We start from the raw sequence: 17,306 nt of genomic DNA, 5'->3' as shown, positions 1-17,306 counted from the left end.
TATACATTTTAATATATTTTGATCTGTTTTTATTGTTATTATTTGTAACTTACTTTTGATGACCATTAAAGACACGGCTTTTATCTCACCAAAACACAAACTATGAAGCCATACTTTAAAAAATATTTCGACATCAAGTTCATGGTATCGGATAGTGGGCTTAGACTCCAAGTGTTTTACCTGGAATTCAGTAGAATTATTTGCTACTTTCAAGACGGTAACTTTGACCTTCGTCAACCTTTAGCTTAATCAATCATCCGTTAGAAGCACGCTTTTCATGGGCGCTTTCCATTCGACGAAATTTTCGAAAATTTCGGGTGGGAATCGAATGGAACAGGATCTTTTCCGGAGAAGATTTTCGAAAATTTAGGACAACCCTTTTCAGTGTTCCCGAAAAGTGGAAATTTCGGTATTTTCGAAAATCCTCGTGTTCCATTCAAAAGTTTCCAGTCGGACTGTCTGAACACCTACGATAAACGGCGTCAAGAAGCCTGAGGCAAAAACTGACCACGTGATGACTGAGTATAAGCCCGTTCCATTCGAGACCGAAATTTCCGAAAATTTTTGGTGAATGGAAAGCACCCATTGGTCGCCAGTATTCTCCGTAAACTACACACGGTGCCACATAGCAGACTGAGACACACAACATACATACCAACGCAAAACCGCACGCCGACTGGGACTTGAATTGATAAGATCAATATAGGATAAAAATGGTATATTTAACAATTAGACGGCGAGCTGGAGGTTTCTATCGGCTGATAGTTGGCGAGGGGCGAAGCCCCGAGCCAACTATCAAAGGCGATAGAAACCGAGAGCGAGCCGTCTAATTGTTTTAGCATACCTCAGTGATCGATCTATCAAGCAAAAAAAAACTTTTTATTTCATAAATTTTGATATATTTGTCGATGATGCATGCTAAATCGCGCGCGCTCTGACAAACTGCCGTCTATCGATCGATAGACGGCACCTGTGTAGCCAATCAGATTGCGCGTTACGCGATAGTCGGTCACTGAGGTATGCTAAAAAAGGATAATCGGGGCGGAGCCATTGCTAAAGTACCCTTTCGTGAAAATTTCCCCCGGACCGGACGGGAGGCTTGGGTCGAGGCTTGGTAACCACCAGCTGTCATGCGCAATAGATCAGGCCGGGAAGACCGCGGGAAACCCAAAATGGCGGACATGACGGGCACAGCAACCCAACAAAGTTGAACGAAATTGACACATTTGTAATGGGTTCTCTTTAAGAGATAGTTACGGATAGAATGAGTCAGGGGAAGAAGATTTTGAGGGCTTTATCCCAAAGTGAACGAGTTTGAGGGCGACAATTTCGAATGGTTATTCGACTGGTAATCGCGCACTCCTTAGAGTGGTTTTGCGAAAATATCCATGAAACGGATGTTCTTTCACCGGACGAGTTAAAGAGGTTGGTTCATTTGTTCATTTCTGGTCTTATCTTCATTCCAAGGGAAGTTAATTAAGTAAGCCTTATTAAGTAAATAAATCCAAGATACATGTAACCAAAAGTAATGTTTTGTAATTTGGTTACATGGTATTCATAATTTGTGAATTGAGTTTGGCATGACAGTAGCACAGCGTTTGAATCGTTGTTTCATGCCAAGGTGCATTTTGTATGTACTCCATGCCAAAGATATGCCAAGCCAAGCAGCCACCAAAGCAGCTACACCAGTGAAATGTCCAGCCCTTCCCCCCCCCCCCCCCCCTTTCCCTGTAGACTCTTAATCCTACAGCGGGAGAGAAATCCTGGATATTTTTGAATAAAAAACGGTTCACTTGAATAGGCCTTATCACGGTTTTCGACGCCATTTTGACGAGTAGGCAAACACGTCTGAAATAACAGTGTTTGTATGGAAATCCGATGTCCAATAACTTTCATAAAACATCGCTTCTGAAAAACTCAATAATTGGAAACTTTTAGCACTAGTAAAAGGATTTTAAGAAAAAAAATTGGGAGGAAGTGGCTGTGCCAGAAAGCGTCCAGTCGTGTTTTGAACTTTCCATACATTTGATTGTATTTTTTTCCCACAAACTATTTTTAGTAGCAGTTCATGGCTGGGTAGCTGTGCCAGAAAGCGTCCAGTCGTGTTTTGAACTTTCCATACATTTGTCTGTATTTTCTTCCCACAAACTATTTTTAGTAGCAGTTCATGGCTGGTTCGCTATACAGACATCCCTCCAATTTTTTGCTTAAAATCCTTTTACTAGTGCTAAAAGTTTCCAATTCATGAATTTTAAATGAAAATTATTTGACATCAGGTTTCCATACAAACACTGTTGTTTCAGATGTGTTTGCCTACTCGTCAAAATGGCGTCGAAAACCGTGGTAAGGCCTATGGTACAAGTTTTCAAAAGACAAGGTAATTTTTCTTCATGCCAATGCCTATGAGGTAATCTAACACGCCACTCTGCCAAAGACTAACTTTCATGTGCCTGTATCCCGACTAATTTGGAAACCCACACCAAAGATGCTTGTCTAACCTACATTAAATGCAGCCTGGCCTACACGGCTTTAGCCCTGGTTTCAAATGTCACGCTACTACTAAATGTGATCAATTTAGTTTGGCAAGGCAGCAGCATGATGTTTGAAATGGGCCTGTTTTTTTTTTTTTTCTGTCCTAATTTATAACTCGTCCTTCTTAATTTTTTGGTAGATTTGAAGATCTTCGTTCATCAGGAGCTTGCATTCTTAATGTAAGTAGAGTTGATAATGTTATATGTTCAGTAAGTTGTGCACAAAAACACATGTGCATGTATATGGTTGGCCAAATGTTGCAAAATTCAACAACTTGCATATTTATATTCAACAACTTTTATTTATGTTCAACAAGATATATTCGTATTCAACGTTTTATATTTATATTCAACAATGCGCATTTTCCTTCAACTTCAACTTAAATTATTTTCGTTCAACAACAATATTTGTTCAACTTCAACTAAAATTATTTTCATTCAACAACAATATTTGTTCAACATCAACTGTCATATTTATTTAACACTCAACAAAAATAACTGTTCAACTTCAATACAGACTTTTTTCATTCAACAAAAATCATGACTGTTTTGTGAGTTAAGTTCCCGGACATTGTAAATCTCTTCATTCAACAAAATACCCCGTCCCTCCCCACCCACCAATCCCAAACATGGAACCCATTCCCTTCCCGGCACAAAACCTGATTGATTCCCGCCAAAAATCAAAATGGCTACTAGAACAGTAGACGAGAAATCTTTCATGGATTGCTTTGAGGATGTTTTAAGTGTGTTAAACATTTGTGAAGAGGGAGAAAATAGCACTTCCCGATCATTTATTGAGTGGGCTATCAATCGTTTAGACGCAGCAGCAAAATTTGTGGAAAACGTATTACCGGTTGTTAACGAGCACAAAGCAGAGTTGACCGAGGTTGCTAATAATTTGAGAGTACTGTATCATCTTTGGTGTCGAAAATTGACAGAAATGGAGCTAACCAACACTCCAAATTGTACCCACTTAGCAGTTTATCTGCTAAGTCCGCCGGAGCGTACCGTAAACAGAGGACCGGGAAGACCAAAGTACGAGATCGATGAAGAGACTTTGTTACACTTTAGGGCTTTAGGATTCAAGTGGAAAGACATCGCCGGACTTCTTCTAGTTTCGCGATGGACCCTGTGGCGACGGGTACGAGAACTTGGTATTACTGAGGAAACTGGCTTTACAAATATCACAAATACGAATCTTGATGATATTGTGCGTGCTTTCATGAGCGTGCAAGGAGGCCTTGTGGGTTACTCAATGGTTCGTGGCCACTTGAGAAGTATGGGGATCAATGTTCAAAGGGATCGTATTCGGGCCAGCATTTCACGAGTTGATCCGATCAACTGCCGTTTGAGATGGGCAACAGTAATTTCTAGGAGAGCTTATTCAGTGCCTGGTCCTAACAGTTTATGGCATATAGACGGCCATCACAGTTTGATTACATGGGGTTTCGTTATACACGGTTGTATAGATGGCTACTCTCTTAATTTGTTTTTTGAAGTGTTCTACAAACAACAGAAAGGAGACTGTTGAAGGCCTTTTTCTGCAGGGTGTCGAAAGGTACTCGCGGCCATCTAGAGTACGGACTGACCATGGAGGTGAAAACGTTTTGGTATGGGAACGCATGATTGCATTTCGAGGCCAAGATCGTGGATCTGCACTTGTTGGAAGCTCTACACGTAATCAGAGAATAGAGCGGTTATGGCGTGATGTGTTTCGATGTTTCGGTAATGTGTTTTACTACACCTTCAAATCCTTGGAGGAATCTGGTTTGCTTGACATCGCCAATCCCCTTCATTTGTTTGTTCTGCATTATGTTTACTTGCCTAGAATTAATGCTGCAATTGCTAGTTTTGTTGAGGCCTGGAACAAGCACCCCATAAGAACTGAAAGAAATTGGAGTCCGGAACAAATCTGGTCTAATGGAATGATAGACAGGGTGAACGGAAGACTTGTTGCAGTGGCTGATGTGAGAAGTGATGTTAATGTCAGTGGCGATGACTATGAGTGGTTTGGTTTTGACCCTAACGCACCACCTCCACCAGATGATGGTCTGTCTACTGTTGAAGTCAATGAAGTGGATTTGAATCTACCAGATGACATTATCTCTAGGCTAACAAATGAAATTGATCCACTTGAGAATTCAAGTGCTTTTGCCATAGATATTTTCCAGAGGGCCCTTGAGTTCCTGGAAAACTGACTTGCTTTCCAACCACGCTCCTCAATGAAATACTTACTTATAGAGAACTAAACACTGTATTTTTTCCCTAAAATCAGAAACACAAGTATGTAAATTGATGCTTGGGAGGACAGTGTTATGTGGCATCTTCCACAACAGCCCAATTTCGATATTTTAAAGTTCAGCCTAAAACAAGAGATGTCACTGCGAGGCTCTGGGCCATGGGGAAAAACTCACAAACTCTGTAATTTATTCCTCATGTTGAGGTCTATATTGTTTTAGGTTGCTAAATGCTAATTTGCACTTTGTAGTTGTGGTTTGATACATTGTGGAATGGAACATCGTGCATTGTCAGTGATCCTAAAACTAGTGCTATTGTTAATATTTTGCATAGACGGGAAACTATTGCTTGTGATAGTCCACCTATCACAATTAATTGTTAAAGAACAGGTCACTAATGATTAATATTTATTACAATAATACCATTTTACATGTAATGTTCAATAACAAAATAATGTAAGGAATTTTGTTTGGCAAAACATATCATTTCCAAGAATCAGCAGCTAAAGACAATACATACCAATGAGTTTATACTAGAAATGGCAAGGCTTTTTCAATGTTTTAATGCTGGCATAACACAACTAAATTGATCAGTGAATTGAACATCAACACTATTGTACCCAGATCATGGGATCTGATATGGGTCAGTACTTTCAATCCATCAAAACAAAGGCATGAAAACTGTTGCAAGTCATCTTTGACTTTAAAGTGGCAAATCCAATTACTACATCTTTCAAATTCCATAGAAGGTTACCAACAACAACTCAGTAATGACCTCTTTTCGGTAAACCTAACAGTACACAAACAGCAACCTATCCATAAGTCTTTCTTACATAAGAGCCTCTAAATGTATAAATTTAGGGCAGTGTTGTTGTTTACACTGAGGTAAAAGACTTTCCAGATGAAGAAAAGGCTGAATCCAGTGAAAGTTCAAACAGACCATAAGAGGGAAAATGATCAGGTAATAACAATGTAAAGGTACATGTTGATGAGGAGATGTAACTTTCACTATGAAAATTTACATTTATTACAAAATTCTGAACTGAAGGCATTGTCTTGCTTCCAGTACAGTACTGCATAAATTGCATCAACCTGGCACTTGACGACTGGTCAACAAATCTGGTCATCATCATCTTGGTGTCCTGTGCTTGCTTGCTTAATTCATCTGGATATTTGAGACAATCTTTAACTGTGGTGGGTGTCAGCTCAACAGGTTTAAAGGTGAACACATTTTCAAAAAGATGTGGGTGCTTTGACATCTCATCAAGGACACCAAGGGTTGCCAATCCTTTTCTCAACTGATCCAATGCCATTTTTCGCTTTGAAATGACCTCATACATCACTATTGACTGAATTATTTTCCCTTTTGTAGACATCTGAAATAGAATATTGTACAAACTCAAACAATTTGAGCAAACAATGATATATAAGCAGATACTTTACTGGCTTTGAACAAATCAACTTAATACAATTGATAGTAAGTATAATTTGGAATGTGGGAAATAATAGATATCAACTTCTAACTTCTCCACCCACCAAAGGGTGGGAAGGAAGGGTAGAAACTAGAACAATACACAGTACAGGATATATTGAATGAAATAAAAACTGAATAAACTAGAGAATGAAAGTTGCATGCCTGTCACAATAAATCAACATTTGTAGGCAAGTTCAACGTTTAAGTGAGCAAAAAAAAAAAAAAAAACAGTAATTGCAGGGGTCTCATTAGAAGGCTGGGCCTGGCTGTCAGCACGGGGGGTACACAATGTCAGCGGTAGCATGCAGGGCAGAACAATAAAAATAAAAATATAGTCAAAGCAAATGGTACCTGCAGAACACTTGTCTCTCCACAATGAGCCAACAGATTGATTACTTCATCACTCTTGGCTAGCTCTGCCAGTTCATCATCATCACTGGCATCCATCAGCTTTGTATGAATAAGCAAAAATAGAAATAAATGTTGCAGATATGACTAGAAACCTATATGTACTGGCTGGAGAAGTCTTATTATCTATGAATTGTAGGTGTGGGCAAAAGATAGGCCCTTTTATAAGGCATGGTACACTTTTGATAATCGCTAAAATAAGAGAGCTTAATAGTATGTATTGGAGGGACAGCTGCCCCTCCAATCCATGCTACACTCTCTTATTTTGGTGTATTTTAAAAGTGAACCATGCCTTTGAAATTAAACCAATAATAATCAAATACAGTGAATTTACTACCGGTAATAATTTGGATGCTCTTTCAGATGACGATGTCCATTTTTCAATTCATTCGATTTTAAAAATTTGTACCCAGCCCTCTGCTCGTTTAGAACATGGCTAATTAAGGAGTCTTATCCAATATTAACTTTACCACAAACTATTAGACAATGGATGGTTGTAATGTGGTGTTTGTGAGATGCAGTGTACACTTACTGGATTTACTGTTAAAAGTTAACCTAAAAATAAACTCATAATGTACTGGGCATTTACCTGCATGACTATGTTCCTAGAAAATGGATCTGGAATATCCCAAACATCGCAGTATGCAAATGCACACATAACATCCCCAGTCACAAGGTAATAGAAACATGGCGGAGCCAGACATGGAAAACCTGGGCCTCCTTGCACAAGAGAATGGGCAATCATTTTTCCAACCATTTCAAACATTCCACTCATAACAGCCTGTGGTTGGTAACTTGGCACCTTGTGGGCATTTTCACCTTCAAACAGCACCATTAACTTGCCCTCTACTAAACCTTCAAATAAGTCAGAATAAAACTGCCTCATTACTCCCCCACTGTCTATGGCAGGTTGGCCTTGATAGGTAATTCTCAAAGGGCAGGAAGCATCAAACTGAATTGACTTGTAGTAGACCACTGCATCTTGAACAAGATCACCTTCATCAACTTCTAGTTTCTTTCTTTTTCCTGTCAACTTTTTCCCCAGGATTTCGATGATCTGGACTATTGACTCACACACTGCTGTATTAGAGTCTCCCTGAAGGGAATCCCCCTCAAGAAGAGCATCTGCTGCTGAATCAAGACCACCAAATTCTTGGAGTGCATTGTCAAGTTGTTCATCACTTGCAGATGGCAGCAGCTCTCGCAGTGTTTCCTTATCACTCTGACTGCTTTGACCAGCAATGGAGGCCACCACTAAATCAGCAGAGGTAGATGCCCCATATCCAGATGCACTTACACCCATGCTAGTGAGGCTTGTTTCCGACTGTCCATATTCTGCAATGGATCCATTTCCTGTCGAACTTTCAAATTTCTTGGGCATGGTCAGTGAAAAAGGTGACCTCATCAAGTCATCATCGTCGTCATCTTTAGTTCCTGTGGGTGATGGTTCTTCACATGCGTCGATGACTTCTCTCAAGACATTCAAACGAATGTAAAGCTTTCCCTGACCACATAATTCTTTTACGTGTTTGTAATTCCATTCAAGAGATTTGTTAACGACTGGGGTAGTTACTTTGTTACGCTCACGCTTAACAAAGTCAAAATGTTCTGGTCTTACAAATGGGAAACGCTGCTTCAGTACCTCGGTTATACTCTCTCTGATTTCACTTTCCGACTGGCCTGTCCCCAGCTCAAAATACCCTTTCAGTAGGACCATATCGTCAGTAACTGTGTAGTCGGGAACAAAGCCATTTTCATCCAGATCTTCAGGCTTGTCAAGGAGATGAACGGCTTTGGGGTGGAACTCCTGCTTTGTTTGTTTCTTTTGTTTACCCTTTAGGCACCATGGATGATTCGTTGTAGCTGCAGGCCTCTTTTTTCCTGTTTGAAAATACTGCGACTGCCCAGTCTGAAAAGAAGACGAAGAAGAAGGACCCGGCTGACCCGGAGTGCCAGTGGCGGGAAAGTCCGGCGCGATGGAATTTGTCATCTCTCGGCTCGCAGATCGAGCTGAACTCGCTATAAGGTCGCGAGTTCTCATCAGTAACGAGGTACTATTTCCCGATCGTTGAAGAGCAATTTCGTTTCGAACGCATTCTCTGACCATCTGTGTCAGTTCTTCCTTAGCATCAAGTTCCGACGTCGACGCCATCTTTATTCAAGGCATAAAGTGATCGGGCGACTGGGTAGTCAAGTTAGCGTATTTAAGCGGGGACGGGGTGGGGAATTTTTGTTAAATAAAGATATTTTGAATGTCCGGATCTTTCAACAACTTACTTGTATGACAAATATAGAGGGAAGTAGAAACTAGAAGTCTGTATTGAAGTTGAACAGTTATTTTTGTTGAGTGTTAAATAAATATGACAGTTGAAGTTGAACAAATATTGTTGTTGAATGAAAATAATTTTAGTTGAAGTTGAACAAATATTGTTGTTGAACGAAAATAATTTAAGTTGAAGTTGAAGGAAAATGCGCATTGTTGAATATAAATATAAAACGTTGAATACGAATATATCTTGTTGAACATAAATAAAAGTTGTTGAATATAAATATGCAAGTTGTTGAATTTTGCAACATTTGGCCAACCATACATGTACACTGAAGGTAGAATAATTTTATGCGCTTTATTCTGACTTAATCAAACCCGATATACCATATTTATGTCATGTCATTGCGCTGAATCTTAATTTCGGTCATTATAGCTTTTTGCTTTCTGGTGTTTCTGCTGCATTTTATGTGGCACTCCTTCAGGAATGTCAGGGTACAACAGGTTGTTTGCTATGGGACTAGTATCTTGGTTCTTCTTGACATAAGTTATTGGGCAGGGCTTGTTTGTATTAATTGCAGTGGTAGGTGTGTCTCTGTAGTCTAGCAAGCTTAGCCACTGATCTTTGTTATCTCTGACAGTTTTCTTGAAAAGACCTTTGACTACTTTAACAGCGGATGGTATGGAGATTACGTGACATGCTGGAACTCCCACTGTGTTGTGAAGTCTGTGAACTCCCTACTGGTGAACTAGGGGTCCATTGTCAGAGACGAGGACATAAGGGATACCGTGACACAGTTTCACAGAGGAATAAATTAAGGTACTGCTTACGCATGATTGCATATTTACATGTACATGTATAAGAGAATTATAAAAAAATTCTAAGTCCCTAAACGAGTTGCGAAACCTGTAATTATGGGCGAAATTTCTGTTTTTATCACAAAACGAAGTGCAACGCAGCAAATAATACATTGTGGCAACATTTCCTGAAGGAAGTCAAGGCCATATGCAAAACTTCTGGTGAATCTGAGCGAAAACAACAAAAAGCGATCTGAGAAGTCATTTGGGTCAGTTATGTTCCCAGCCCTTCAATTACATAAAGCTTGCAATATCAGTCAAAACTGGATCTCTGTTGAGTAATGTTGTGCATATATATTGGTAAAAATATTATAGTTTTAGGGCTGAAAAGTAATTGTTATTGGAACTGTCACAAAATGGACCCAAGTACATGTGGTGGAAGTAGAAACTTTTGCTTTTAATCATTCAGTTCCTTCAAGTACTTACCAAATGATCACTGTAACTTGCAGTGACCTACAGAGGCTTCTTAACTACAATGTGCTATAATTAGCAGCCGGTTCCCTGCAACTGGGGTTTGCTAAAAGCAGGCCCCTGGTCCAAGCCTGGGCACTTCTCAGCCCAAAGTACAGCAGCCCCCGACCCACACCATCACCCATCGTTTGGCGGCCTGTGGCCTGCGACCCAGTTCTAACCCTAAACTTAAATTGAGGGCCAAGAAGTGGACTTGGCTGTGGGCTGCCGGGCCTTGGGCTGATGGGCTGCAAGTTCAGAAGTACATGTAGGTTGTGGGCTATGGGCCTGCTTTTAGTAACCCCCCCTCTACTGTAGTGGACTCAAGAATTTTAGACTGTTAAGATTTTCTTGTTAGCTTGTTTTCAAATTTATTCATCATGTTAGCTTTTGTCGTTAAGTTTACTCCTTTTAAGAAGGGGTGGACTGTAGTAGATCATGGGACACATAAACAAGGTCACTGACAAAGAGAGTAAACCAAGAACTCTTCTTTGTGAATTTCTATTGAGTATGAGTATTGTCAAGTCTTTCCTGTTTACTGTTTTTATAAAAAACAAAGTTGTGCTTCTACAATCTCATCTACGTGTCAGTTAATTCCCCCGTTTCTACGTCTACACTACAACCACCACATTCAATGTACAATTCACATAGTATCACTGTTAGCTATCACTTGCAGCTGATTGTGGCTCACATTTAGTCTTTGTTGTTTTTCCTATCAAGCCTTCATCATGCAGGCCTCTCTCACTTGTAAGCTTTCAAAACTGGGTTGACTGGTTAAGGAAAACAAACAAATACAAAGCTGGTTTAGAGTCCTACCAGGGTGACTGCACAGGTAAGCTCTACAGTCATGCAGTGGTGTTGTGGTTTAGACACCCTCTTTACTTAAGTGTATTAAGGACGGTGCCTAATAATAAAGAAGTATTTTTGTGCGGTTTATGACTATGCGGGAAAAGCAGATCCTAGCAAGGCCTATTGGAATCCAAAAAGAAAATTGGGGGTAACCACGCATTTTTTAGAGATAATTACACAACAATATTTCTAAAAAGTGCCAAAATATAAAGCAATGTATGGGATATTTTTCTAAATTGAAGCTTAATTATCTCTGAAAAATGCATGGTTGCCCCCAATTTTCTTTTGGGATACCAAAAGCACATGCTACGTTCTGTTTTCTCTGAATAGTTTTAAACCGCGCAAAAATTTTCCTGTATTAGTAGGCACCACCCATAGGAAACCCGAGTATCTTGAGATGCGCAGAACGTATGCGCAGTAACAATAGTAGGCACCGTCCTTAAATGGGTACTGTTGTCTTACTTACCAATTATGTCTCTATTCATCACTGAAATGTTAGGTATTAAAATAATGAACACAATGTGTTAACATCTCTTCCTAATGTTGGCAAAATTTCCCAAAAGTTAAGCCTATTGATAGCCCAGAGACATTATTTTCCTTTTAAGACCCATAGCTAAGAAAGGATGATCCTCAGTTGTAGGAGCGTAAATCTAACGTGTTGTGGTAATCGTTTCACATGCTCTTTCTGGCTACAATCAGACGTATTTCTATACTGCAAACTGTGAGCCGCGTAGCACGCATGTAATGCGATAGAATTGGAATGAAATTATTTTTATTGAGTGGCGTGAGAACTACTGTCCTTCTAGTTCCCTGGATGTATTTCTTTACAGTCTTAGTTTTAAAAACAGACACATTAGTAGAAGTCTTTATAAAACATATAATATGTCTTTCTGTCCCTGGATTGTCTTGATTCCAAAAAAAAAGATTAGCATCTGCACTCTTACACTGCTACTTAAGTTAGCTTACAAACAGCATTACTGGCTCCATTTGTGTCAAAACCCCGTACAGTACACTTTATACATTGTAGTTATAATTTACTGCTATTTATTGCCCAGAAGCACACTCTGTGCAAGAATAATCGACGATGGAAATTACAGTACCGCTCGAAACTATGGGATCATTTGCCGCGAATTTGCCTCGGTCGATTCGCGGTTTTGATCTGCGGTTTCACCTAGGCAAAACCTCGTCTAACCGCAATAAAAACCTCGGTTTCACCTAGGTTTTTTTCGGTTGACTTAAGCCGCGGTGAAAGGCAGCACGCGGTTGGGTTTGAATAGGCTATTGTTCGCTTTGTTTTCATGTTCTTCGAGGACAATAAGCGAATTGTCGGGTTTTAGGTGTGATAAATTTCACGGAAGCGCACTCGCTCTCAAGGGAAATAATCAAAGCGCTCTGTGAGCGAACTCGTGAATTGAACTGGTAAATGTAATAATATATTTCGGATTATGCCAAAAATTATTTGCTTAACGTGCAAAACAATTCATTAAACTTCACTCGCACAATTCCTTTCGATACGCGAAGCAACGCAAACTGCAAAGGTCAGTGAAAGCTCGAATGCTAGTCGACGAAAGAAGAGAGCGCTTTCAGTTCTTTTTGAAGGAATTACAATGGAACTAGTTGGGCATAAGTGAAAAGGCACTACTACTCCCGTTGTGGCTGAAAAACAAACTGCAAGAGTCCAGGTTTCCTACCAAGAATCGCCGTAAATTAACTTACTAATCTTTTTTCCGCGTTGTGTTGTTGCGGAATGAAACTTGATACACGTGAAGGAATTTGGTTGCCTAGCACGTGACTGAAATCTTCCCGGTGTTTTCATCATGGCACTGTCCTTTCTACGTCCAAACGACGGCTTCTCTCAACGTTTTAAAACATCGGAAGGGGCTTTTCACTTTTGCTAAAGTTGCTGTTTTCGTTTTATCCAAAGTAAATATTAATAGAAATACGTTAAGCGTTGCGGTAATTTTCCGCGTTTGTGTTTGCTCCAAGTGAATCGATCTTATCGCTCACACTCGATACCGAATCAAATCTATTACGAAGTTTTTAGTTTTTCGAATCCGGATTACATTGGCAATACATTTGGAGGGATTTTCACTTTGCTTTTCTCCGCGTCCGTACTAAAATCCGATTGCATATTTTGAATTCAGCGTCGCTATTTCGATTGAACTTTGTTGCGCACTTTACATCAGTAGGAAGGGTTATCAGGAGGTTTCTCAAACGAATAGAATATCTTTCTTGACTGTGTGGCGTAAACAGCAAGAATTAAACTGAAACTATGTCTTTTGCTCTGTGATTATTGCCTGTAGCGTGACAAAAACTAAACATGTCCCAAATGCAGAAAAGAAACTTTCGTCAGTGACTGCCAAACGAATTGTTATCGGTCGTTCGGTTTCCGACTCGGTGAGTCTTTACAAATTCTTTTGTTTGAGGGCTTCTTTAGGATGAAAGGTGAGATAATGTTTGACAATACCCTGACAATAGTAATTAGTCATTATTGTATTTTTACCGAAGCATTGCCGCGTCTAATTCCCCGCGGCTTTCGGTTGCTTTCGTCTTTGCCGCGGTTGCGGTTTTCGTCCCACCGCGGTGAATTCGCGGCAATCACGTTCGGCAAAGACGAGGTTTTACCGCGTGCAAATGGTCCCATAGTTTCGAGCGGTACTGTATACACTGATTTAAAAATTAAACTAAAAAAAAATTCTTGTTAAAAAAAGAAAAAGAAAATCTACATGTAAGCTTAAGTTTAAGAAGAAAAGAGGTAAAACCGCCAGTTAGTGGTATCGAACCCCCATCCCCAATCGTCTTAACTCACAACCACTCAACAGTTTTCAGACAGTCTCCTTTCATTTACCAATGAAAAAAACTTTATGAAGACATTAATCAGTCAGTGAAAATACAAGGACTTTCAGATGCAACATTTATAGATTAAATTACCGTATTTATTCGGCTATAAGGCGCAGCATTTTTTAAAAGAAAATATGCTTGTTCAATCTAAATATGCTCGAAACAGGGGGTGCGTCTTATAGCCGAGTATCTTCGCATTGTATTGTAAATAACATGGTTTTTAAAGTTTTATTTGGAATACATTTGCAGTCAACTCCCTTATTGTGGACACCCTTGGGACCCTGAGTTAGTGTCCTTAATAGCAAGAGTCCGTAATAGCAGGAATTTATTTCAGTCAAACATCTGTAATTGATTTTTGCACAGGATTTAGCTGCTGTCCGTAATAGTGAGGTGTCCACAAGGCGAGGGTTGACTGTATTGCTATGGTTTCACTGTAAAAAAGAAGAAACAGAAACAAAAAACAGAGTTAAAACTGCACATACAGTAACTAGTACATGCACAGACAACATTGTTGAGCCCTTGGCCCAAAAACGGGTTTCTAGATTTCAGTTATTTCTTAAACCTTTAAGCACCAGTATAACATGCATATTCTCCTTGTTGCTCTCCATAATCCCTTAGGGTACTAGTTGGGAGAATTTGTTTAAAAATCGTTTCAGCATTATTTCATCTTTTGTGTTCAATCAAGAGACTATGAGGTAAGAGAGCGAATCCCTGTGCCCCATGATAATTATTTTCACTCTTTTTTTAGTTTACGCCATGCTATTTTGGGAAATTATAATCCGCCATTGAGTTTAAAATTAAATGACGTCACTCTAACTGACCAATGAGATGTCGACATTAAAATAGCAACGCAAAAAAAAATAGATTGAAAAAATTTTCATAGGAAGAGGGGCACGTGTGGGGGATTCGCTCTCTTACCTCATAGTCTCTTGGTTCAATTGCTTTATTCCTATCACTTACATGTTTGATCAGTTAGTCACATTGAAAGGGAAAAATAGATACTCATCACCATTTGGGCCTAAAGGGTTTAATTATAATCTTTTGCAGTATCTGTCAGATGCTACCAAAACAGAATGGACCATTGAAGCTGGGAATTGGGAGACCATAACCAGTGAATGAGATTTAGGAAAAATGACTGCAACATTACCAGTACAAGAAAAGTTAAGTACATGTAAACTGCCATTTACTCGGGTTTTAGTCAATTTTATTTCACTAGTACATGTAGACATAAGCTCTTTATGCACCGTGTCTTTCAGTTAAAGGGCTTGCTCAAAAATGATACTAAGTGGGATTTGGCCATGAATTCCAAATTGGGCCAAGTTTGAGCGCTTCACGGACTTAACAGACTCACTGTCTGATGAGAAACATAGTTCAGTGACAATTTGTCTTATCTTGAGGCTTAACTTTGAATAACTACTGTAGCTTTTTCCTGATCTTAGCTAAATAGATTAGTGAAACTATAATTCTTTCATGAAAATCAATCTTTATACCAAACTAGAACTTCTTAATTGGAACAACTTACATTTCACTACGAGATTGCCACTTAGCATACTTTTTGAGGAGGCCCTTCAATTGAAATCTCTCTGCTATGAAAGTTTTTACTTTGATTGTGGTGATTAAGTGAGGAAAGCTAAGGTGTAAGGTGAAAGTGACTATATCTTGACCAACATGGGGTACAGTACTGCTTAAAACTATTTGATCATTTGCATACGGTAAAACCTGAATTTACTGCGGTGGAGCGAAAACTGTGACCACTGCAAAGACAAAAGCAACCAAAAGCCGTGTTGAGTTAGACATGTCAGTGCCTCGGTAAAAATACGATAGTGACTAATTACTGTTGTCAGTGAATTGTTAAACATTATCTTACCTTTCATCCTTAAGAAGCCCTCAGACAAAACAATTTTGAATTGGAAGCTGAACGACCGATAACAATTTGTTTGGTAGATTGATGGAAGTTTCTTTTTCTACATTCGGAACATGTCCAGTTTTTGTCACGCTACACGCAATAACCGTGGAGCAACAGACGAAATAGTTTCAATCTAATTCTTGCTGTTTACGCCACACATTCAAGAAAGATATTTGTTTGGTAAGCCTCCTGATGTAAAGTGCGTAATGCTGTAGATAAGAATAACATTGATCGAAATAGCAACGTTTGTGCCATTTGAGTTCATAATATGCAATCAGATAATGGCACAGATGCGACAAAAAAAAAACAAGTAAAAATCCCTTCAAATGTTGCCAAGGTAATCCGGATTCAAAAAACTAAAATTTTGCAATAAATGTTATTTGGGGTCGAGTGTTAGCGATAAGATCGATTCGCTAGAACAAACGTGAATGCTGAAAATTTGCATACGTACAGCAATAACAATAGCCTCCCATTCAGATGCTCTTTTAGCTCATTACGCAATCGTTCCTCTTCAACGAACGTCTGCTGAAACGACGGGCGATTAGTGTACTCCAATCAGGTGCACTTCCCAATCCTGGAAGTGCCCTGTGGACTTAAATAATCTTTGCATGAGAGATTTCAAAAAAGCAGTGTCACATTTCAGAGACTGTATGAAAAAAGTTAATAAATTATTGATTTAAATTGTTATCAGAGAGAGGCTATAGCATATTTTGTGGATTAAAAAAAGAGGGATGTCTTCATAAATTAGTAAATTTCAGAGATTTTTCTGCGGCACATTGTTGCAGAGTTCAAGTTGCAATGTGGAATAATGCTGTAGTTTGCTTCGTTCTTAGTTGTACATGTAGTCCTCCTTTACCTCCCCTTGAATGTCTCACAGGTTTCCTTTAATTTTTTTTTAAACCTAAGTAACCGCTTGTAATGTGTACAGACAAATGTGCCGCTCGAGGAAAATACATCTATTTCCAATGCATTTCTGTTTAGGCATATGTTTCTCAAAGCTCCCTAAAGCTAAAGAGCTTTCGGAATGCCATTTTTTTTGCACAAACTAACTCAATGTGTGTCTTAATCTTGGAATACGTAAAACGCTTTTCCTTCCAAAATTATCCAAAATTGAATTTTAGGTAATTATAATAAATTTTCTGTATGTAAAATAGTTTCTTGGGTCCGAAATCTTTTGGCGGGTTTGAGAAGCGCATGCCAGGCCCAGTATGTTCACAGAACTGTTTCCAAACACTTATATTTTCACAGTAGGGATGAGCATAGAACCACAGAGGAAACTATTATTTCCAAGATTTTCTTTAAGATAAAGTCATGATTTTGGAAAATTGGGAACTCCCAAGAAAATTAATCACCTCAAGGAAGCCGCTTTACACGTAGCTTGTGATTGGCTTTTTAATACACAATAACTTAGCACCGATTGGCTCTCTAGTAATTTTCATGTGTACTCCGGCTGACCTTTTCTAACAAATGGAAAAGAATGCACCCA

The 17,306-nt window shown here is 39.1% G+C and overlaps 1 protein-coding gene, 1 long non-coding RNA gene and 1 pseudogene across 3 annotated transcripts; 2 read left to right on the top strand and 1 right to left on the bottom strand.

The window, feature by feature from the left end:
* Window positions 1-1,166: 1,166 nt before the first annotated feature.
* Window positions 1,167-15,365, top strand: LOC146483125 (uncharacterized). Of its 2 annotated transcripts, XR_014863960.1 has the most exons (5): window positions 1,167-1,425; window positions 2,672-2,711; window positions 9,558-9,736; window positions 10,945-11,056; window positions 14,962-15,365. It is a non-coding gene; the product is annotated as an uncharacterized LOC146483125 (long non-coding RNA). The 2 variants fall into 2 exon arrangements; XR_014863961.1 differs by lacking the exon at window positions 2,672-2,711.
* LOC146483127 (uncharacterized) lies at window positions 3,217-4,729 on the top strand (annotated as a pseudogene).
* LOC146483126 (uncharacterized) lies at window positions 5,160-8,823 on the bottom strand. Its single transcript, XM_085106296.1, has 3 exons — window positions 7,240-8,823; window positions 6,594-6,692; window positions 5,160-6,144 (listed from the first exon to the last, which is right to left on the bottom strand). The coding sequence occupies exons 1-3, from the start codon at window positions 8,800-8,802 to the stop codon at window positions 5,644-5,646; spliced, it is 2,163 nt and encodes a 720-aa protein (XP_084962422.1). The 5' UTR covers window positions 8,803-8,823; the 3' UTR covers window positions 5,160-5,643.
* Window positions 15,366-17,306: the final 1,941 nt, after the last annotated feature.

Source organism: Pavona decussata, unplaced genomic scaffold (assembly GCF_977016875.1).
Source record: "Pavona decussata unplaced genomic scaffold, jaPavDecu1.1 SCAFFOLD_40, whole genome shotgun sequence".
In the NCBI taxonomy this organism is placed as follows: Eukaryota; Metazoa; Cnidaria; class Anthozoa; order Scleractinia; family Agariciidae; genus Pavona; species Pavona decussata.
This window is presented reverse-complemented; position numbering and strand designations above follow the sequence as displayed.